We start from the raw sequence: 23,005 nt of genomic DNA, 5'->3' as shown, positions 1-23,005 counted from the left end.
AAGCAAAATTAAAGTGAGAGTTCAGTTTTGAAGATATAAACGAGTACTTGGCAAATTAAGAACTGGTTTCAAATCTGTTTAAGGCTGATGTGAATCTGGTCTGTCCAGATACGACCGCACTTTATATCCAGAAATCTTGATATCCTTTACTACATTCTCTCAAATAAGCTAACATGTTCCCGACTGTGTAAACTTGCAAAAAAATTATTGCTTTTCCAGCTATAACTCGCCCCTTTTGTGGTTTCAGCAGCTTGGACCGGGCCAAAGCCGTCACATGACTGATGTGCCTCATTATATCGTACACGTTAAAACACAACACACGTCGGTCGGCATGCCGTGACAATAAAATTCCACTTACCACTTTGGATTTCACAGTGCGTCTTTTCAGGTTGTTTCTATAGGCGCAGAGTCGGCATATTTCAGCCTAAAAAAAAAAACACAAGCGGGAGGGAAAAAATAGATGTTTGGATTCAAAGCAAGACTGAATCGTGTGATTTACCGGAATATCACTTAAAGCTCGTATAATCCCGTTCCGCTACAAATCTCAATCCGGACGTCAGGAAAATAAATAAAAAGACGGCAAAGCGCGCCGGCATTTGTCGGCGTATCGTAACTTGCGAGCGAGAGTAGATTGAAAAGCTTTGGGGTGTGAAACAGGCGCAACTGGAGGGGCAATTCTATCAAGGTGGACAAGATTTGTTACATTTGAGGAAGGGTAATAATAGGCTCCTCTTGACCTCGACGAGCCACTACAATCACTCTAGCGGTCCGACATCCGAGTGGACATTACAAAGTTCATTTTTGACAGGAAAGCGGACTTACTTGCAAGGGGAGAGAACTTGTCCCGTCACAAAGGTGGAGCGAGTCCCGCCGTGGCAGCAATCTGCGACAGCAAGTATATCGTTAGTTATTGAACCGCATCTTTAGCGCGGCTGCCGGCGTGTGCGGGCTCGATCAGGGGTCTTGCGTAACTATTTTTCTTTTCTGAAGGCAATAAACAAAAAAGAGTGCACCTGGGTTTTGTTGTGAAACAGGAGAATGCATGTGGGAGACACTCTCTGAAGTTAAAAGCTACAATGCCTGAAGGGATGTAATGTCAACACCAAATAAATCACGCCGATAGACTGACAGACAATTGATCCCTCGTTCATTTTTATTCTGTTGAGTCTGGTGTCAAAGTCGAGGCCCGGGGGGACTGATACGGCCCGCCACATCAATTCATGTGGCCCGCCGCGACAAATTGTGTTATTGCTAAAAACTACAAATTGTCTTCACTTTGGAAAAAAACTTTTGCTAAATTGCTGGCAATTTTTATTACCATTCGTCTATTTCAAATATTTGTACAGTTTTTACGAATCTCTGATTATTTATTGGGTTATTGGATTATTATTTATTCATCGCTCATTTTATTTATTATTTATTATTTATGGTTTGTGCCTTCTTGTTTTTGTTTTGTGTCGCCTACTTGTATGTCTCGTCACCGTGGGATGGAGGAAACGGAATTTCGGTTTCTTTGTGTGTCTTGACATATGAAGGGATTGACAATAAAGCTGACTTTGACTTTGACTTTGATTTCAAAACTAGTTATTCAACAGCTTGTTTTGTAGCTTATACTATATATAGAAGACGTTGATGGGATCCAAAATCGTACAAATAAATAAATTGAATTTATATGATGGAAGCATGCCAGAGGTGGCACGAGGGGCAGAGGATAGCCCGGATGTTCCTCTCTGAGATTCTTTCTTAATCTCCCAGAATTCCAATGACCCCGACAGGCAACCGGCAACTGCTGAATCCTGAGGAATGTGCTCTGTGAACTGTACCCAACAAAAAAAAAAGGGGGAAAAAAAGAAAGAAAAAAAAAGCCTGGAGCTCAAAGAGCACAGCTGAAAACAAAACATGCCAACTGCTATAATTTCTCACTGTTTTGAGTTTGCGGAAAATGCTGCACAGATTGCTCGTGCGTGCATGCGGGAAGAAAAATAAAAGGCTTGAAGTTGAAAAAAAAAAAATCAAATCCCTTATGAATGTTTTGTGTCCCGCAGTAAAATTTTGACAAGTAATCAATTTGTAGACTCCGATGGTAAAAACTGGCACGTGCTACTAACTTGATTTGCCGTTAAGTCTTTCATGCGGCTACACCGCGTAACGTATTTTATTTCGTCCGAAAAAAGTCTTCATGACCTCCAAAAACCGTACATATCTGGATCCCAAAAATATTACAACATAAAGTATTGCCAGATTACAGTACACAATAAGTTGATCTGAAAAGTAAATACAATATTGAGAGGAAATATTTCCGCAGGGACCAAACGCGCCTTATCAGCACTGGTGGAGCGATTCCGGGGGCCGCTCGAGGAGAGATGAGTCCTGGAACTGATTCTATTCATGGTCAGACGTGTAATTACCCTCAGCTCACAGTCTAGACGCGGGCCGCTTTCATCGTATTTAAGACCCCCGTGTGCAACGTGCCCACGCCGGCTCACCGCGCGTTAAATCTGCGGCCAGATAAATTAGTAAAGAATGCAATAAAATGGACACAATGAGGGGGAACTTTATCCCCGGCCGCTTTTAAATGAGATTTCTTTGAAATGCAGATCAGCTGCTCCAGATTAGCCAATTTTAGCCGCTGTCAACATCATAACAAAATACAAATGCGATTGTTCGCCGGGGCGCCTTATCTCCTTGCTTCCATCTGCTGGTTGGTTATTTACTCCCCCCCTCCCCTCCCTGATTTACTATGCAGATCTAAATAAGTCGCATCAAAAGGAGGGCTTACTGCACAATGGCTTCTTAAGCTTCTACATCAAGGTATTTGAGGAACCGGTAGTCACATGAAAAGGCTGCCCATCAAAGGCCCATCTCTAATGAACTCTCCCCGTATCAGAGGGGGCTTGTGGGGCTTTAAGGCAAAAGGGGGGTGGGGGGGTACAAATCACCGGAGGGGAGGGCGGGGAATGGCGGCGGTCGGTTATCAAGCCAGATTAGTTCGGCCGACTCTTGTCACGTCGCTAATAACGAGCTAATGGCTACGTGCTAGCTTTGAAATCAAAATCGTTCCGTGCACCTGCACAATGGATTCAACGAATCACACCAAAGAGATTTTTCGTCGTTCCTAATATTGTGGCCACTGTCAATCTTCGAGTCGCTATCGGTGTTTCTCCGCAGGTTTGCAAGCGCCTTTAATTTCATGGTGCATTCAGTACACAAGGCGGATTACAAGGTGACAATCTCCAGACGTGATTGCGATTCGCTCCACCCAACCCAACCTCCTCCTCTTCATCATCGTCATCATCGTCGACACCATCCAGGCCCCCGCCAACCAGCGAACAATTAGCCCCGGAGCAAAAGCAAGGGCCCCGGTGCCGGCACATGTGGTTAAGAGGCGAGCGCTGCAGGAGAGCGCCAGATGATGAAGGGATGAGGATGGGCGGAGCAGCAGGAGGACGAGGAGGAGGGAGCGAGTCGTGTGCCAGACACGTGTGCCATTTTTTGGCTATTTCCTGCAACTCCAAGAGGGAAGATGCTAATCACGTAAGAGTGTTCATAATTAGCCACATTTTAGGAAGCAAGCCAGATTGAACCACGAGGGCATCTCCTGGCTGAGTCACCCCCGACATCCCCTCCTTTTCCTTCCACTTCTCCTCACCCCCGCCTCGGGCGTCTCGCATGCCAACTGGGCTCGGTGCCAGTCGCGTTCGCAACCACGAGGGACCCGTGTCGTGGCGCCTTGTTTAATGAAATGACAAAACAACAGATTTGCATATGCAGAAACAGGTGTTGTAACAGGTTTGACTTGACGCCAAAGAAAAGTTTTTTTTCAACAGCTGCTTGGAGGTATTTCGGCTCGGGTGGGCTCTCAAGACCATCTGCCCCGCTGTTCACCAGAAGTGACGATCGAAATAAAATAGACTCATCACGGAAATAAAAAACATTATTTTACAGCCACCGCTCCATTTGGCAAAAAAGCGTGTCCGAAAAGCCCAAAGCTGTGATCCCGCCGCTAGCCTGTAATTAGCCTCCCCACCGATACGCCGCCTTGAAAACCAGAACGGTGCGTCATCTTAAACTTTAAACGCTCCTCGCGTGGATGAAGCCAGCAAAGCCGCTGTGGTGGAAACACGGCCATTGTTTAGAGTAGGATTAGGCCTCGTCGTCCAAGATCCCTTCAAATGGTGAAAGATCAGATCCCTCCACTACGGCGCCTGTTGGAGAGAGCCAACGCCAAAACGTTTGTGACAATGTCAAATGTCCCCCCCTCACTTCCCGTCGACAAAAATCTTGGCCGAAAGGGACTCCGAACATCCCTTTTGTCCTTTCACCAAAGACACCCATCCATCGTAGGGCAGCAGACAAATAGCCGCATCATCACCAACCCCCCCCCTCCCATTTTTGGCCCGGGTGAGACAGAAGGAACAAACCTGAGACAGTCGTGACCCTGCACGAGCGTTCTAGCTTGGTCTGGAGCGACGCCGGCAGAAGGCGGCACCATATGCCCTCAGCCCCGAGCTGGATGCTCTTTCTGCGGCCTAATGTGCCTGTCAAAAAGTGTTACTGTCACAAAGCACCCCCCCCCCCGTGCACCCTCGACCACTCTCGTTTTATTTGCTCCTCTCGCAACATACTTTTCGGTCCCAAGTGGAAAGGTACCAGCAAACGCCGTTGTTTACAAGCCATCCCAAATTGGATCGGCTCGGATAACGAACCGTTTGACAGTCGACCGTCTCGAATAACCAAGCTGCCATCAAAACAGATGAGGTAAAAAAAGGACTAGCGCGATAGCGTTAGCCTCGAGCGCAAGCGCTCGTCCGTCACATGTGGTTAGGAGCTCTGAGATGACCTTGCCTTTTGCCACGAGTGACCTCTTATCTTTAATTCGGAACAAACACCTCAAAACCAACACTAAGCCCCGCCCCCCCCACCACCGGCAGCACCCCTGATGAGAAAGCCACGCATCAGACCGTGACCGCGGCACGTAAACAAGTGATGGAAGATAACAGCCTTTTATATCGTTTTTATCAGGTCGACAAGAAAATGATGGTCTTGATCACCTGGCGCCAAGAATTTCTCATTAATATTCAATATATATACCAGCTTTGTTCTGATTGGCTGGCTGTTCTCGTTGATTTAAATATGCAATATCGCTTTCCTCTGATTGGTCGTTGCTAGCGTTTTGCGGCTGCCATTTTGTTGCCAGTTTTTTTTTTTTTTTCTGGGAAAAGAACACCAAAATTACAAGTCCAAACATTACAAGAAAAAATATTTTATAGATGAGTGTTCCGCTCACATCCAAAAACATGCTCTTTCTCCAAGTCACATGTTTGCCAATAGCGACACTTGTGACACGTTAGCGTGCGTTCAAACAATCAGCGTGACAACATCAAAAAAACATAACGCACCAACGAGTCCAAGATCTAATCCTTCTCGTACCCTGACCCGGGTCTCGCTCCTCCCCTAACGACTTTGGCTTCGGTGACCCAGAGCAGAAGTTAAAAAAAAAAAGTCTGAGCTGTCCCAAGACCCTTAGCAACTGGGCACACAAAACATCATTACAGTGATGTGGGCAATTACGGTGCAAAAGCGTAGCCTCTTAAGCGCCTAATACACTCTTTTATCTTGAGGAGTAAATCTTTCCGAGGCTGACAGCTTGGAGCGTATGATCCCGGTAAACAAATACTTTGCTGCGCTACAAAAGTGCCATTAAAGGCCAAAACTGTCAACACAAATTCCATTCTGACTTTGGATTGGGGGGCGGCGGATTCAACGTGATCACTTCTGGTTGCCTTAACATGCAGGGAGGTTGTCATGGAAACATTGCTGGGAAGTTAAAAGGGATCAAACCTGAAGATTTTTTTGCAGTTATATGCCAGGGTTGAATTTTGTTTTAATCTACATATGATGCATGTGAATGGATTCCAGAACAAAAATCCTAAAAACAAAAAATGTTACAAATAAAGACCTCATTTTCTGGTATGGAGATTTTAATAATAATTAAAAATAATTTAAGAAGAAGAAAAAAAAAACCTGGTCACATTAGTGTTCAATCTGGCCTCCTTCCATTGTCCGTTTCAGCGTGTAAAGTTTCCAGGAATGACAAATAAATTGCAAGGCTCGTTTCACAAGCAGTGATTTCCACATTTAAAGATTAAAACGCGCGCACGCAAATCTTGATTTTGATGAATGATTGAAACTTATGACAGGTTACACACATTAATCCAGTGGAGGACATTCATTTTCCTATTAGCATAATGTAGAGCAGGAGCGCTCCATGATGAATGCAGCAATCAAAAAATGGATGCCGGGCCGGGAGAGTGGCTTTAATAAGTGCTCCTAACAACGGTCAACAGACTGATGGCAAGTCTTTTTTTTTTCTTCTCCATATACACATATATATATGTGAAAGAAAAGAAATATATATATATATAAATAATGAAGTGACCTTTCTTACGGCACATAATAATACACAAGGTCCATTTTGAACCTGCTTTACGAAATGATTACAGGGCCACTCCAACAAAGAGGCTGATTGTGCACTGTGGAGCGACATATTTCACGAGGGCCGTTTATTGCCGCCTGCGCCTTTGAAGCGCCGGAGCTGCTGAGTGAGGCGGGAACGCGGCGCTGCACACCTGCATAACTCGGGAGGCAACACCTGTGCACCCTGCGGCTCCCCACGAGGAGGGTCGCCGCGGTTAATCTCCAGGCGGCCGGCTCGTCAAAGAGAAATGTTGAGTATTTGTTAGAGAGTATCGATACGCGGTATCGGCACAACGGGATCGTGCTTGTGCATCTGTGTGTTGGATTTAAATGGATTCTATCAGTACACTCAATTATTGCAGATCTTAATTTGTGCAAGACAAGGTTGCAAATTTTCCCTTTCACTTTCCATCATTGGAAAAAAAATGCAATATTATCTTAGTGTCAGTTACTCATATTAACAGGATCTTTGCTATTATTTATGACAATCATATTTAATCCACAATATGAAAATAATGTGATTTGTTTTGACTGAGAATGCTTACAAACGATTCCACATAAATGAGCACACCTCAAAAGATTTCTTGTAAAACTTTTGAGTCCCCTGTCATCATCAATATTTTCTACAAAAGCAGTTCAAATAAATGTTCGCTCAAAATGAGCCAGTGATTGCAAATGGAACTTGTCAACGCACACGTAAAAATGTCACTTTGCTGCAAAAAAAAAAATTGCACACACCACAATGGCAACTGTGTGATTAAAACTGTGACAATTGTAAGGAAAAATGCTTTAAATTGACGTAGCAAAAATATAAAACGCACTCTAATAATTAAGTTTAAATGATCCTGATTGGATTTCTGTGGCGAACCAAATAAAATAGTCTGTATTTTGGAAACTACAATTCAATACACTTTACAAATGATCTCGAGTTAGTTTACGTCATTTAATGCACACGGGGTATTTAAAACCATGACAAAGACACACACAACCAAAATGTTGCAAATAAATACAACCGCGCGTCAAAAGTGCGAGTTCAGCATCCACGCAGCGAATTGCACAAAAAAAAGTATTGCAACTTACCTTTAAAAAGTCTCAGGTGATTTTTCACGGTGAAGTTGCTCAAACAAAACCAAAAAAAAAAGGACAAGTTGGTGAAGAGGAAGTCCTGTTTTTTTTTGTGGTTTCTTTTTGGTGGTCAAGTCTTCACATGTGACAGTTGGGACTGCCCATGACGCAAAGTGACAACAAGCTGCAGAAGAGTAAATAAGCACAAATATTCCTCCGCTGGGCACCAGTGTCTCCCACCAACGACGATGTTTTTAGGCTTACGAGTGCAACCCAGAGGAGTAAGCCAGCAGTCCCGTTTGAATGACGCGCAATGCGGGAAGAGGAGAAAAAAAAAAAAAAAAAAAGGCTGCTTGTGTGCGTGTGTGTTTTCTTCGTTTCCATTCAAACACACACACACACACACACACACACATCAAGATGTATCCACGCCACGCACTTTGGGACTAGAACACACATACACACTAAACCACCTCCTCATCATCATCATCATCGTCATCTTCATCCCTGAGCGTGGAGGGTGAGCCTTGTTATTTTTGGGTGTACTGCGACCCCGTGTGACGTCACGGGCCACCTGCTCCGCAAACAAATTAAGTTAATTCAAATAAACTTTTTTTTTTTACTCAAATTGTGATTTAAAATGATGGTTCCTCACAACCTAAACTTAACCCTCACGACCTAACCTTAACCCTAACCTTCACAAATAACCAAAATTTTTCCACCACAATATTTTCACTCAGAAATAATTATAATCAACCAGCGAAGTGTCAACATGTGATTTAACACAAATAAAAAAGAGCAACATGTTTTCTGCTAAATAATATCCAAGTTAACATTTAGAATTAGCTATTGCAATTAAATTACACAGAATATTGCTGCAAAATGAGTGCAATGTCAAGGTGCAAAAAGATGTGGCAAGATTGTCTCACATGTTCACAAGGCTTGTGGAATAATTTAGAATAAACACAATTTCTGCAAAGACATGGAAATGACTAAAATAATCATCTTCTCCCCCCCAAAAAGGAAAATAATTCTTTAAATGCAAATACTAAAATAAATGCGTGTTTTTTATGCATAACTGGGTGTGATGAATTTAATTATTGCAATGTTAGGCCTTATTCAAAATCAATTATTTTAAAAGAACCACGATAAAAGCAAAAACCAACGTTCATTCTGAAGAACAAGCGCAGTGGTCCTGAATAAACATGTTTGAAAATGTACAAAAAAAACTTCCATTCTGCTTTTAATGGCGTAAATATGTCGTATGTTTTGGTATTTGTTTGCTTGTGTTAAAAATGATGCGAATATTTCAATTAAAACTCTGCTGGCCTGAATTGCAATTAAACATGTGGGGGTTTGCTGACACCAAGCGGTCATATGTGGAAAGACAGTCAGCAATGGCCCAAAAGCAAAAAGTAAATCTTTTTTGTCATAAGGCATTTTACCCATCTCAGTTGCAGACACAGCAAACATACTCTGTTAATGGTCCACTCCAAATATTATATCATACTGGATATTTTTTAAGTTTCCATTTTTATTGATTTCCTATCAATCAGATCAATTCTTTCATATAACAGCCATTGCTTTGTGGATTAATGGCAAGTTTTGTTTGATTTGACGACTTAAAGAATGACCAACCTTTGACTCACTGAAAAACTCTCTTTGCATGCGCCTTACTGAATCTTATCGTGATCAAATAGCGCCCTCTATTGATCAGGCATTGAAATTACAATTATTATTATTTGATATAAAATGAACACTATAGCCTGAAAACCCCCCCACATATTCTGTACATCCACACTGACCATTTTCACCCACGTAGTGAACATGAGTTGCTATGTTCCTCCACACAGGAGAAAAGGAATGACGCCTAATAATAGCCGGAGCCTAAATAGGCCATTAAAAGTCATTAGAGGGAAATATTTGGCTGGGGGAACAAAGTGGCCTTTGTGGACAGAGGCCACCTGTGAGGGGTTGTGCGACTCGCATTGAAGTCTACTGACAAGATTTACTGTAACCGTAAAGGGCTGGTGGTCGCACAGCATATCGAGGATTAGTTGAATTAAACTTCACATGGTTGAACGCATTCAGGGGGCTTAATCTGGCCAAACAAAGAATAGAATGAGATCTGCTTTTTGGTCCAGAAAATGAGGTGAAAGACTCACTGGAGAGAAAAATAGTAAGTAGATCACGAAACATTTATTTTATTTTATTTTATTTTATTTTATTTTATTTTATTTTATTTTATTTTATTTTATTTTATTTATTATTTATTATTTATTATTTATTATTTATTATTATTAATTATTATTTTTATTTTTATTTTTATTTTTATTTATTTTTAGATCACGAAACATGTTTGGAGTTGGAGTTCTACCTCAAACCAATGCATTGTGGGAAATGTAGGATATTGAGGATTACGGGGGGACTTGAGGACACATGTTGTGGTCTTACTAATAATAGGACAGAGTTTCCTTTTTGTCAGGATTTTAGAGGAATGCTCGCATCATCCCTGCGGACGTGGGCTTTGTCATGTCCTGAGTGCTGTTACATAAGACGGGTTTGGATTTATTTATTCTTGTCGCTAGCAAACACATTGTGGCGGGATGAACGAGCGAAGGACCAATGCGCTTGAGCCGCATGTGCCCTATTAATAGTCTTGGCCCGGACTCCATCTGTCCAGTCACGTAGCCTCTTCTCTCGCTCGCCCCTTCTCCGGTGTCACCCCCCCGGACAGGCTGAGGGCACTGCGCTCGGCGTCACCCTCCGAGGCAGACGGACGGCAGGACAGGCCGACAGCTGGCTAACATGGAGGCTCTGTCCATTCAACCCCTGGAGGAGGATAGGTTGTCTTTAGGAAGACAGGAAGAAGAGGTCAGGATGGAGGCCTTCCCCCCTTGGGGCTCCACTGCTGATGAGGAAGAACCCGAGTGGGAAGCAACTTCCACAGTCCGGAGGAAGGTTTCCTTCGCCGACGCCTTCGGGCTCAACCTGGTCTCCGTCAAGGAGTACGACGACGTCCACGCCGGTGAGGACACGGAAGGAAAGTCGCCGCCGCAAGAGGAGTTCTACCTCTCGTGTCTTTTTACGGCGCCCTCATCTGAGGAGGAACTGGTGCGGCGGTTGGAGGAGCAGATGGTGGAGCTGGAGAGGGTGGAGCTCCTCCCGGGAACTACAAATCTCAGAGGGTACGTGCGGGTCCTCAACCTCTGCTTCAGTAAGTCCGTCTACGCCCGCATCACCCTGGACGGCTGGAAGAGCCACTTTGACCTGCCGGCCGACTACGTACCCGGATCGAGCGATCGGAAAACGGATCGCTTCACCTTCCAGTACACGGTGGCTCTTCCGCTGGAGAAAGAGGGGACTCGGGTCGAGTTCTGCCTGTGCTACGAGACCTCGGCCGGCACTTTTTGGGCGAACAACCAGGAGATGAACTACGTCATGTTCTGCCACCTGAAGAGTCCTGCCAAGCAACAAGTCCAAGAGGAACTGAAGATGAAGAGGAGTTGCCTCAGAACCAACAGGTAGGGGAGAGTTTTGCTTTTGGTGTTAAAGTCGGAGCTGGCAACTCCAGTGCAATTACGTAATTTTGCAGGGATGGATTATTTTGCCCGTATATGGTGCTGGTGTCTCTCTCTCTCGACTGCTGGATGGAGACAGACAGGCACTTCCTGTGTGTACATGCTCATCTGATTGCATAGTGGGATTATTATTTTTTTCCTGCGAGTGACATCATCCCCTGCTGAAGAAAAAAAGAATAAACACGGGAGACTGACACGTGTGTGCTATTACAGGAGGGCGAGCACACAGGAAAAAGAATTTACGGACATGCTGACACTTGCCGCAGGTGTGTTTACATGTGTCACGATTATATTACGTTGGTCAAAGCCGCCCCCCCCCTCATAAACTCTGACCCTTGTCGACTCGCAGAGGCCGAGGACCCGCGTGACGCGGTGGAGATGAGAGCGGAGGGTCCGTCGTTATTCTTGCCCGCTGAACGCAAACCTTTGGTGAGGTTCATTCCTGGATTTATGATGAGTTTGTCTTATTTAGTTGTTTTGTGAAAGCCTGAAATAAATCAACTGGCAATTTAATTTAATTTAATTTAATTTAATTTAATTTAATTTAATTTAATTTAATTTAATTTAATTTAATTTAATTTAATTTTACTTTGAGCGTGACAGTTTTTTTTCCAACTTTGAACTTTGTGACCTCTTTGACAGGTGGCGAGCCTAAAAAGCCGACAGCGAGCGGGGCGCTTGGCGCACGTGAAAGACATTTTGTCCCAGAGGTGGCGTGACCCCGCTAACACCCTTCAACCCTCGGGGGAATATTTGCTTGAACGCCGAAGGAAACAAGTCCTCACCTATCACCAAATTCCTCTGATTACACTGGACTGGGACAATGAGAAGCAGAAGCAGTGGGTGAGCTCCAACATGGACCGGAATATCTGGACCGGGAGAGCCAAAGTGGAGACCGCAAAAGCTGCGCTGTCTGTCAATGATATTTGGGGAACCTTTCTTAACGGGAAAAGTCCGAGCCCGGATCACGAAAGCCCCGTGTGCGACGTGTGGCAGGCGTTTATTCACGGGCCTCGCAATTGCGGAGTTTCCGAGTCGGAATGGCTGCAGACCGCCGCTTTGGTTCCCCCCGCGAGCGAGAACCAGAACGTACCTCGGAATGCAGAGCCGGCCACCTCGTCACATGCTCTCCCGGATCACGTTTCCTTAAACTCCGAGGACCGCCAGACACCCGGCGCTGTCGGCGGTGCTGAAAACATAACCGCGCTCGGGTCTCCCGTGCTTGTGTCTTGTGACTCTGTTGACATTTTAAGTAAGTGTCACAAGCATGAAGAAGCCTGGATAAAAGGAGGACTACATGAAACCGAGCAGCTCGCAGCTGCCGTAGAAACAAGCCAGAGGGAGTTGACGACAACAGACACGACAGCAAAGACTCGGGATGGTCATGAGATTTCACGGCGAGGAAGCCAAGAATGGGAAGAACCACACAATGCGATAGATGACAAGGTGGCATCTTGGGATGCTTCGGACGGACTCGCAAAGAACTGTGATCGTGCTGTCACGTTTACAGAAGAGCCTCAGAAAAATCAATCGGCCGAAAGCTACGGAATACAACCCGCCAATGCGAACCAAATAGGGGACGCTCAACCCAAGACTGAAGGGGCGACATCATGTAAGAACCTTGAGAACATCCATCGGGAAAAAAATGTTTTTCGCGCTCTCGAGGTGAAAAATGAGGAATCGGACACATCGGGTGACCGTGTCGGCATCTCCAAAAATGGTGCAACCTCGGTCATAGAACCGACGACAACAAACGTCCATGACGATGTTTTGGATCCAGATGAAAGTCACGCAACGAAAAGAGGCACTGAGAGAGTCCAAACCAAGCAAAGTCATGTGGACACTCGTGAATCAGAACCTGAGTGCAGACAAATTGGAGATGACTCAGTCAAGAGGGTCCATGGTCCTTCCCGAAGAAACACAAAGGTTGATCAGGATCCGGCGGGAAGTAACCCCACAGAAGAAAGCCAAAGTCCCTCCAGGGGGTCCGGCGGTTTCATGTGGTGGAGCGTCTTGTACATCCTGAGTCACATCAGCAGAATGCTCACCTGCAGCCTGCTGGTGGGGGGGTTCTTCGTCGTCGTCGTTCTCTACGAATTCCCGGCGTTTTTTGTGCTCTACATGTTTTCTATGGCCTGGTGGTTTTACAAGTGGAGGGGCCCTCAGGGGGCAACAAACAAAGTCAGTTAGGTCCGAATAATGGACAAGATACGGTGTGCGAGTGTGAAACGACACGATAGTCATGTTCCTAATTTTTTGCACTGTAGTGTACGAAGGAAGGACGAGGGAGTAAGTGTGATAACACTTGTAACGTTTGCGTCTGTGATTTTTATATTTGTATTTTTTTTGCCTTTCCTACTTTTTCCAAGTAGTGCCGTGGTTGTCTGGCTTTCTTGAATAAACTCAACGACTGGTCACAACATTTTCAGGAGACTCGAGACGCATTTTTAGCCGCAACGTTGACACTTTTTGGCAATCAAAACAAATCTCCAAGTTTGCCTAGCAACAACAAAAGACTCGTGATGTTGCCGCTTCCCCCCCCTACGCCATTCACGGGAATAAACTCCGTGAACCTCGACGGCTCTGAATGAGAAAGCCGCTTTTGCCTCTGCGGAGCCATCCATCGTTTTGTTTTTAAGTGCCTGTCGAGAATACTTGGAAGGAATTCAAATTTGCCCGGCAAACGGTCGCAGTGTAATTTATCGTCGTCTCGTTATGACATCACGCACTCAAAACGGGTTCAGGTTTCAACGAGTGCGTCACCGTGGGCGGTAAAGCAGTTCAGAATAAGTCACTTGATCCAATCCGGGGTATGGCGACCTTTTGTCAAAACGGGCAGCGATCCCACGCTGGCAGCCTCAAAGCAGATGGCCGCTCGCCAGCGTTGGCATGGCAGAAGGCCGGCTTCGCTTTTTCGCATACCACACGGAATGATCTGGTAGAAGTGGGCGTGACATAACCACACAAGGATTTATAATTGAGTGGAATCACATGCAAGGGCCTGTGGAGTTAAAATAGAGGAACTGTACATCAAGGATCATGTGAGTGATATTTTCGGAAGTACATCTGATAGTCACTGGCTACAAAATCCAGACTGGAATTAATGAAATATTCTTAACACAGCTGCAACTTTGTCAAGGTGGAGCGAATTATGAACAGTTCCAGTTAGCCATAAAAATAAACACAGGTTAGGTTCATGTTGCAATGTCACCCTCATCCTCTAGATGTCACTGCAGCCTCACTTATCACCCTCTGCTAAATAGATTCATACACACAAAAAAATAACCTCAAGCAAATATTGGACACCATCTGCATAATCCTGGACTTGAAATGCCATTTGAAATAATAAGCGGTTGCATGACGCAGAAAGCGACACAGACAAAACAATCGAGCCCACTCTCTCTCTCTGTGGCAACAAAATAGATAAATAAATAAATAAAAAATCAGCGTGCAATGAAGCGTACTGCCGGGGACAACAGGGTGAATGAGGACATGGAGCATGAGTGGATGAGAGCTCTAGTGGAGGCTGGGCCTCGCTACGAGGCCCGAGGGGACCGGAGGAACTCGGTGGACAAATCGCAGACCTGACAAGCCTCCAAAACACTCCGCCACCATCATCCATACATCCATCTATCCTGCACCTTGCCAACAACATGACCCCTTTACCCTTGCTAGTACCCGACTCCCTATACCGCTGGAGTTCCTACGTCAAGCTTCCAGCTGCTGGTGCTCCTGACACTTGACATTTTGGATGGTGGGACGTAGGTGGGACACCGACACTTCCCAAGCAACACTAATTGCAGCCTGTTTGGGGATTTGACAGTGTGATGCCATATGGCACTGCTGCCACATTATTGGCTAGTGGCCATTTCATAGACTTATGGGACTCGAATATAGATGTATAAGGTTACCGCTGCATTGCACAAGCAGGAAAAGAACAAGGGAGGATTGCGTAACAATTATGACGGCACTTCGGGGGTTGGGAATCTTTTTGTTATTTTTGTCAGATTTTACGACGTTTTCTGCTGATTTTTCAAGCAGGAGGAATTTTTTACAAGGGGGGGAGTCGGATGCCAATGTCACGTTAGGGCGCCATATGCACGGATGTGTGATGCTTCGATTCACAAGAGAAGTGGAGCAAGGCTGCGTAGGGGGTGGAGACTTATGCACTGTATGTACGGAGGCGTACTGCCTTCCGGCGTCAAATGTATTACAGTGTGGCTTGGTTTTTATCCAGCGGGCGTCTTAGGTTGTGGCACCCTTGACACTACCGATCTCAAAATTACACAAAGCAAGCATTTTTTTTTTTTCCCCCCATATAATTAATTGCCATTTTTATACTCAGCCAATCCAATTTGGAAATCCCAGTCAGTTTTGGCGCCCAAAAAAGGTCACACGTGGAGCAGATTTTTTATTTTTAATGTATTCCGTCCAAGCTCGTGTTGCCTTGATGATCTGCCGGCTTTTTAAATCCCTTTTTGGAGGCGTCAAAACAAATCAAAATGCGTGTTTATCAGGCGGCCAGCTCTCTCTAATGGATAACACAGTCATCATTTTAATTAGGAGTTGGCCCGCTTGCGTATTTACTGAGAACTTCATTCAAGTTTTTAAAGACTGCTCGCCTCTTTCCTCACTCCGTTTGCCCACCTTGATACGGATAATGGATGAGTGGTTATAAAAGGAGGAAAATGGGTGAATGAAAAGGACAAAAGCGCTTGGGGGAGCAGATGGATGTCTGCAAAAGGCAAGTAAAGAAAGGAAGGAAGAGACAGATGAGATAGCAACAACCTGTGTACGAGGGAGACCTGAATTCAATCGATTTTTTCGGCGGTGGCCTTGTAAATCCAAGTCTCTTTCTGCATCTGCGTGTCTTTGTATGACGATAAATATATTTTCTTTTAATATATATATTTTTTTATATATAGTATATATGTATAATACAAATATAAAAAGACATTTTATAATTTATACAAAAAATTAATATGAAAAAATATAAAATAAATTAAATGTATATATACATATATATTTTTTATAAATAGTATATATGTATAATACAAATATAAAAAAATAAAGAATTTATACAAAAAATAAATATAAATAAATTAAAAAATATATACATATATTTTTTTTACACATATCGTACATAGCTATAGTATCGCTTTCTCACTCTTTCTCTGCACTAACAAGGAAAGTGTGAGAGGAGACAGGCCTGTTATGGTTCACTGCTTACAAGGCTGGTGAAATGTGAAGACCAGTGTGTGATGTACTGTAATTGTGTGTGCATGCGTGACAGTAAGTAAAGTTGTGTATGTGTGTGTGAGCGAGAGATGGACAGAGCGAGTCTACAGTAAATCCAGTGGTTTGACTTTGAGTGACAGGTGAAGGGAAACAGCACGTCAGCCTGCTGTTGTCAGCTTACGGGGAAAAGTGCTATGTTTTTTTAATCACGTTCCACTCCAGCTGAACCCCCAAACACCCTTCTACATGCTTCTTCTGGTTCATTAGGGAGATTAGAATGATTAAAAGGACTAAAGATAAAGAGGAGGTCTCATTAAAAAGCTACAAAAGCAGGCAGGTGAAATTTGTGAGCGTGCTCGAAAGAATTCAGGAGCAAAAAGTTTGACACTTCCTTCAAACGCTAATGATGATGACTGACATGATAATCGGTTGAAAATTGCCGTCAATCGTCAAATAGAAAAATAATGAATACATATTTACCATTTCTAAAAGGAGATTTTTCTAAAATAAATGATCATTTATTTACTGTCCATCCGCTTGAGTGCTGAATCACGATATCAAAGGATGGACGGCATCCAATTATTTCATCAAAAAATACTTAAAGCAACTTGGTGTAGCCTAGAATTTTTTTTTTAATTATATTAAAAAAAATAAATCAATAAATACTCTTGTTTTAAATAATTGATAAGAAAATAATTAATTAATAATTAAAGGGGTTAAAGCTTTAGATATTTCCGTGTTCCACAAGTCACTGTCCAGGTTTTGTCGCAACTCCAAATCAGGCGGCGTGATTTGCCAACCAGCGCTGTCGGAGACAACAAATCGTAATAAGTGGGTGTCGGGGGGGGGGGGCTGCCTTTATACCTTGTTGGCAAGCAGAGCAGGCAAAGAGAAGGCGTCGAGGGAAAGGCGCCTACAGTGGGACTGCTGTGTTGCCATGGCGACTGTCTTTGCATCGCAACCATAGAGAAGAGATTTTATGTCCTCGTCCCTCGGCTTCTTTCTTTCCATTTTCTACTTGATGTTTTTCTTCCCTGCTTTGACACTCCCCGCCCTCCTTCCTCCCCCCCACTTTGGTCTGCGCAAGACACACAAACACACGGTGAGAAATAAATCAGGTGCAGCCATCCAGGCAGAATGCTGATGAAGGCACGGCAAGGTAGTGGATGATTATTCAACGCCTCGCGTGGCAATCATCAAAGATCCCCGGCTCCCTCTCATTTACCACCAGTAGATAATAAAAGTCTCCAAAGATGCGTCAGTCAGTCCAGTTAGCCCGTAATCAAACGTGCCGGGGAGACGGGCGGCGAATGAATAGATCCAACGAGGACTATCAGCGCTTGATCACGCGAGAATGTTTTGTGTGTGTGAACGGCACCGGGAGACCCATCTCCCATCACTATTAACACCACTTGGCCAAGTAAAACCCTTCGCCATGGTAACGCATCATTCCCAGCACTTATAGCTAAACGCCTATTTCCATGGCAACACCATGTAACAGTGTCGATTTTTTTTTTTTAAATCGGCACACCCAGCTGAAGATTGCCGTCAAGCTCAACAAAGAGTCTATTAAAAACAACCAGATAGCTTAGACATACTATTTGCTAGCTTAATGCTAATTAGCATCTATAATGTGTTTAAATAAGCAGTGCGGCAATATGTAGAAAGACACTATAATAGTACTCGGTCATGTATTCTTTATCCTCTGCAAAGAATTATTCGTGCTGAACTGAAAGGAGCTCGAAAGGTAATGTCGGAGTCCCTCAGGGGTCAATTCTTGGACCCTCGGTTATTTGAGTGGGTTCAAATCAGTGCAGGCGGAAAATTTGCCGGTGGAAATCGAGGACGAGCATGCACAAGCCTGCAGATGTAAACACGGGGAAAGGGGGGGTGGGGGTAAGCTGAGACTCCCATTTACTTCTACCACAGAAAAAAAATTCATATATTAATATCCCAAATCGGTTCCTCCCTCCTCTTTCTGTATGCCCTCATTTCAGAAAAGATGAGGGGGGGGGGGGGGGGGGATGGGGATTCCATTCGAGAGACAAAACATGCGAGGTTTCTTCCGCGCAGCAGATGATGAAATCCGAAGCAAGAACGCGGCGAGCCAATGAGACATTCCGGAGGTTTGCCCGGCTACCCCAAACCTTCCTTCCTTTTTAATTTCCAACATAAATGTCAAACGGTTAATAAGAGGACCAATGTGGATCTATTTGTTAGCATTTGCCACACAGCAAGTCAAAAAAAAAAAAATGTGAATGCTTAAATGAAAACAAATTGAGCCTTTCTGCCAGTGTTAAATCCAGCCGTCGCTGTCCTTGGTGCTGAATCGCCGCATCTAACAGCAACAACGTATCAATCAAAGCAAATGTTACCCGTTTGATAATCGTGACAAGCCCGAGGCAGCTCTTGGATGACGGAAATCTTTATTCAGCATTAGCATGACCGTTTTGTGTGTTTTGTGTAACACAATAGCATGTTGCGCGCTACATTACTTAAGGATTTAATAACAACAAAAATGCCTTTTAACTGGCTAATGTGATTTCTTAGCCTTTTTTGATTTGACCCCCTGCATTTATTTATTTTTTTGCTTTCAGTCAGAGCCAAAATTGAGATTTCTATCTTGATGTTAGCGCAGGCAGGCGGCCCACTCGACCGCCACGCGAAGTGGTGCGCTCAGATCATTAATCAGGCTCGATGGCGCAGCGGGTAACGGGGCGAGCCGCGGGAGAGCGCTAATGCATGCAAATGTAAACTCGTTTTGGGGGCAGGTTGAGCCAAGGACACAACACGAAAAGCACGCCACGGTCCGGTACACCTAAAACGGGATTTGGCTTGACGTGAAAATGAAAAAAATCCAAGCATGCGATATCATCCACTGGGGAGCGTTCCATTTTCTTGATCAGATGTCCTACTTAGAGCCCGGGATTGTCAAACAAGCTCCTTAAGCAGCAGCAAATGTGGGAGTCGGAGCTGATTTGGCGCCGAACGAGGGTTCGGCTTAAGCACGCCACCTTTTGTTATTGTGAGTCTCATTACGCTACCTCGCCGCTGATAACCTCGCATGACTCGCTGAGATTAATCCGAGTTTAGAGAAGATGAGGTTCGGGTTCAGGTTCAGGTCTGCAGATTATAAAATGTATTTAAAATCCATACACATGGATCAAATCCCAATAAAGGCGCCGTTCACATTTGCGGCTTTTATCGATGGTGTCTGCTCTTTTATGATTTTTATAAATGCAAGCTTTGGTTTATCCGGTTATTATAGCCCAGCAATGTTTTACAATAAACATCTTCGAGGAATACAAAAAAAGGGAAGCAAAGCTATTAATAGCATTTATTAGCTTGCTGTTGCGCGTATTGATGGTACAGTATTAAAGTCATAAATATTGGGACACCATTTTATTTTTGGGGCTTTTTGAAATGAAGTGAAGCAAATTTCTTTTGGACCGGACTGTGTTGTAAAACACAATTAAATGGACCCATTTGTTCTATTTGCAGTCCTTTTCCGTCTGTGTCCATATCGGTTTATTGACAAGGCACTTAGGTAGCACAGCACTGCAGTAGTAACCCAACGGAAGATTGCCAAAATTGGAAAATTCATTCAAGTCTAACGCTATGGTGACAAGTGAGTTTTATTTTTAATGACTCCAGTGATGTTGGGTTAGTTGGTGCGATATTGCTTAGTCAGCGAAATGGCTGGAATGATCAATAATGAAAAGCTAAACAAAAAAATCACTCACTCACCCTTACAAACGGTCAACCTGGCAGAATAAATTGCTCACGAGCAAATGTTGCTTTTGTTTTTTTTCCCTCCTACACAGAGAAAGCAATGAGTGAAAGAACAGGCCATTTAGGGAAACCCCCCAGGGGGGATCGGGGGGGTTTTCAAGGTTGAGTCCTCCTTCATTGTGTGTGCATTCAGGCAGGCTTATATCTCCCCTCACGCTGGGAATAAAAAAATAAAATAAAAACATGCTAGTGTGTGTGTGCTGACACTGCCCGAGCGCCGGCGGCCATTACAAGTCTCCAGGGTCAGATAGGGAGGGGTTGCGGGGGGGTCAACAGCTGTTGGTGAAGAACGTTCCGGGCATAGCTCGGCACGCTAGCCGGGAATACATATTGTAATATATCGGCGGGAAATCCAATGTGTCCATTTTCCCAATAACACTCACAAGCTCATCCACCATTTTTCTTCCCTTTCTATTCAATTTCCTCCTCAGCTTTTCCAATTACCATTCTCCAAAGTGCGGCGGTTATCAATTGAGCTTAAAGCAATTTTCCGCCGAGTAATCGTTTCCAACGCCGGCGTAAAAGAACAAAACAAATAAGAGCGACACCTGTTATGACAAATAATTCACGCGGAGGAGGCCACTCAAAAGCAGGCCTCATCGTCAAGGCAACAATTTTATCCTTATGCGGCATCTTGAGCCAGACCCAAAAATGTCCACACCCCCCCAAGCGAGCGCATTAGCACACACGCAAGCTTAACACAAAACACACACACAGGACCAGCGAGTCCGACCGACGGAGGGGAAGATTACGTAATCACTCAGTGAGATTTTTTTAAAGCCAGCCAGTGACCCAACCATTTTTTTTTTTTCCAGGAAAGAGCGCTACAGCTTTGTCAACAACGGTTAGCACCGAAGTTGACAACCATTATTCGGATTTATATAATTGCAGTCAAGTCGGTGAATATTGAGACGGTTTTTGCTGACTCGTCGGACATGAGTGCAGATGGACGATAACTTTGAAACCAAGCGACAAATTTAAGGGTTCTCCATCGGGAACATAAAGATGTGATTTTATGCATGCTAGGAGAACAGGGGACTTGGCTCTTTCCCCCGCATTTTCCTCTCAAATGAATTGATTGGCTCGGTCGCCGGCTCATTGGTATGTACGATTGGTCGGCGACTTGGCTTCCGTTGTGATGGTTTTCCACAAATGCCGGAATATCTTGGAGGAGGTAACAACGTCCTCCTTGACCTGGCTTAAGGGTAGAAAGGACGAAGGCTAGCTGGAAAATCTCTCGGCGGCCTGACAGAGCACCTCCCGCTGCAATCTGTAATTACCGACGGTGCAATCAGCGGCCTCGTTAATTTACCCTGACTGGCAGCAGCTTGACGGCTCAATTGCGGGGAATGCGCCCGTACGCCTCCATAAGTAAATGGAAACGACATCTCGGAGCCGACTTGAGCCTCAGAGGCTTCACGTAACTATATTATTATTTTTATTATTATATTTATTATCATAAATATATATATAGAATAAATATGTACCGTAATTTTCGGACTATAAGTCGCGGTTTTTTTCATAGTTTGGGTGGGGGGGGCGACTTATACTCAGGAGCGACTTATATATGTTTTTTTTCACAAATATTTACTTGATCATTAACACATCACTTACAAGTATAGTTGACCACTTCACATGTTATTTTTAGTATAGTTGATCACTTCACATGCTTTGATATCTTTATCTTGAACATATTCAAAACATGAAAAATAGAGAGAAAAAATCAAATAAAGTAATTAACACTTTAAAGAGCCATATCCTCTGGACATGTCCTCTGTCACCAGGATGACATAAAGGACGAGAAATCTGATCGATGGATTTAATGATTTGGAGTGACACAAATGGTTTGATAAACGTGTTATTTATGTAATAGTTTTTTTAAAATAACTGAATGTTACATCAGGCCCGTTCTCAGCTCCTCGTTTGTGTTTGTCACGTCAGCATACCGTATCGTTTAGCCTGTTGTTGCTCGTTCATGTCTGTTCTTGGTGTTGGATTTTGTCGAATAAATTGCCCCCCAAAATGCGACTTATACTCCGGAGCGACTTATATATGTTTTTTTTCACATTTTTGGGCATTTGATGGCTGGTGCGACTTATACTCCGGGGCGACTTATAGTCCGAAAATTACGGTAATAAAAATATAAAAAATATAATAAATATATAGAATAAATATAAAATAATAATATATAGTAAATATATATTTCTTATACTTGATTTGCCATCACAATTTGAATGACTTGTCTTACAAAATTACAGACATGTCGATAGAATAAGAATCCAAGTTGGGTTCTCTTATGGAAACGTTTTCCCCAGTAATTCTTTCCTGGTAGTCCTTTTGTATGCGATTGACAGGCGAAATAAAAAGGATGAATGGCACACTAATGGAAAAGCACTTTAAATTACAGCAGGTGCCACAAGTGCTTTTACCTCCGCCAATTGGGTTAACATCTCTTATCATATTTACAGTACACAACAATGCATATATCAAACGACGGTGTGTATACAGTAGTCAACACACACACATTGGCAAACAATAAAAAAAAATGATGGTAAAAATGCAAATGATTTCTGTTTTTTTTTTTTGCTTTTGTGTGAGCATTTCCATAGAAGTGTGCGGATGATAAACCAACCAGATGATTGTGTTCATCATAGCAAGGCACAGGGGTGACATTTACACTATGAAATGAAATGTGATGAGCTATCAATCCCCCCTTGCATATATTGCACACACACACACACACACATGGGCGTGAGTCACCATGATGCACTTTGCTGTCAGCGAAATTTGATGCAGGGTACACATCGAGGCGTATCTGAAGAAAACTTGATCACCTTGAGTAAACGCTCGTT

At 43.8% G+C, this 23,005-nt stretch overlaps 2 protein-coding genes across 9 annotated transcripts in view; one reads left to right on the top strand and one right to left on the bottom strand.

Annotated features, from left to right (window-relative positions):
• Positions 1-8,015, bottom strand: part of foxp2 (forkhead box P2) — a 64,666-nt gene extending 56,651 nt beyond the window's left edge. For 2 of the 8 annotated variants that reach the window (XM_037243308.1, XM_037243305.1), the window contains exons 1-3: positions 7,558-8,014; positions 823-883; positions 359-424 (exon numbers count right to left, since the gene is read on the bottom strand). The gene's annotated coding sequence lies outside the window, so the exon portion shown is untranslated. Of the gene's footprint in view, positions 1-358; positions 425-822; positions 884-7,557 lie in introns of those variants that run through there. The other 6 variants (XM_037243307.1, XM_037243309.1, XM_037243306.1 and 3 more) reach the window with 5 other exon arrangements.
• A 2,210-nt stretch (positions 8,016-10,225) lies between these two features.
• Positions 10,226-13,547, top strand: ppp1r3aa (protein phosphatase 1, regulatory subunit 3Aa). Its single transcript, XM_037243293.1, has 4 exons — positions 10,226-11,066; positions 11,337-11,389; positions 11,473-11,552; positions 11,766-13,547. The coding sequence occupies exons 1-4, from the start codon at positions 10,351-10,353 to the stop codon at positions 13,311-13,313; spliced, it is 2,397 nt and encodes a 798-aa protein (XP_037099188.1). The 5' UTR covers positions 10,226-10,350; the 3' UTR covers positions 13,314-13,547.
• The last annotated feature ends 9,458 nt before the right edge of the window (positions 13,548-23,005 follow it).

This window comes from Syngnathus acus, chromosome 23 (assembly GCF_901709675.1).
Source record: "Syngnathus acus chromosome 23, fSynAcu1.2, whole genome shotgun sequence".
NCBI lineage: Eukaryota > Metazoa > Chordata > Actinopteri > Syngnathiformes > Syngnathidae > Syngnathus > Syngnathus acus.
This window is presented reverse-complemented; position numbering and strand designations above follow the sequence as displayed.

What these genes read in the sequence shown, in the direction of transcription:
- ppp1r3aa (XM_037243293.1), top strand. Translation starts at nt 10,351, where the DNA reads ATGGAGGCTCTGTCCATTCAACCCCTGGAGGAGGATAGGTTGTCTTTA. An exon ending in AGTTGCCTCAGAACCAACAG is followed by an intron (nt 11,067 to 11,336) that starts GTAGGGGAGAGT and finishes GTGCTATTACAG; the next exon opens with GAGGGCGAGCACACAGGAAA. An exon ending in CCGCTGAACGCAAACCTTTG is followed by an intron (nt 11,553 to 11,765) that starts GTGAGGTTCATT and finishes CCTCTTTGACAG; the next exon opens with GTGGCGAGCCTAAAAAGCCG.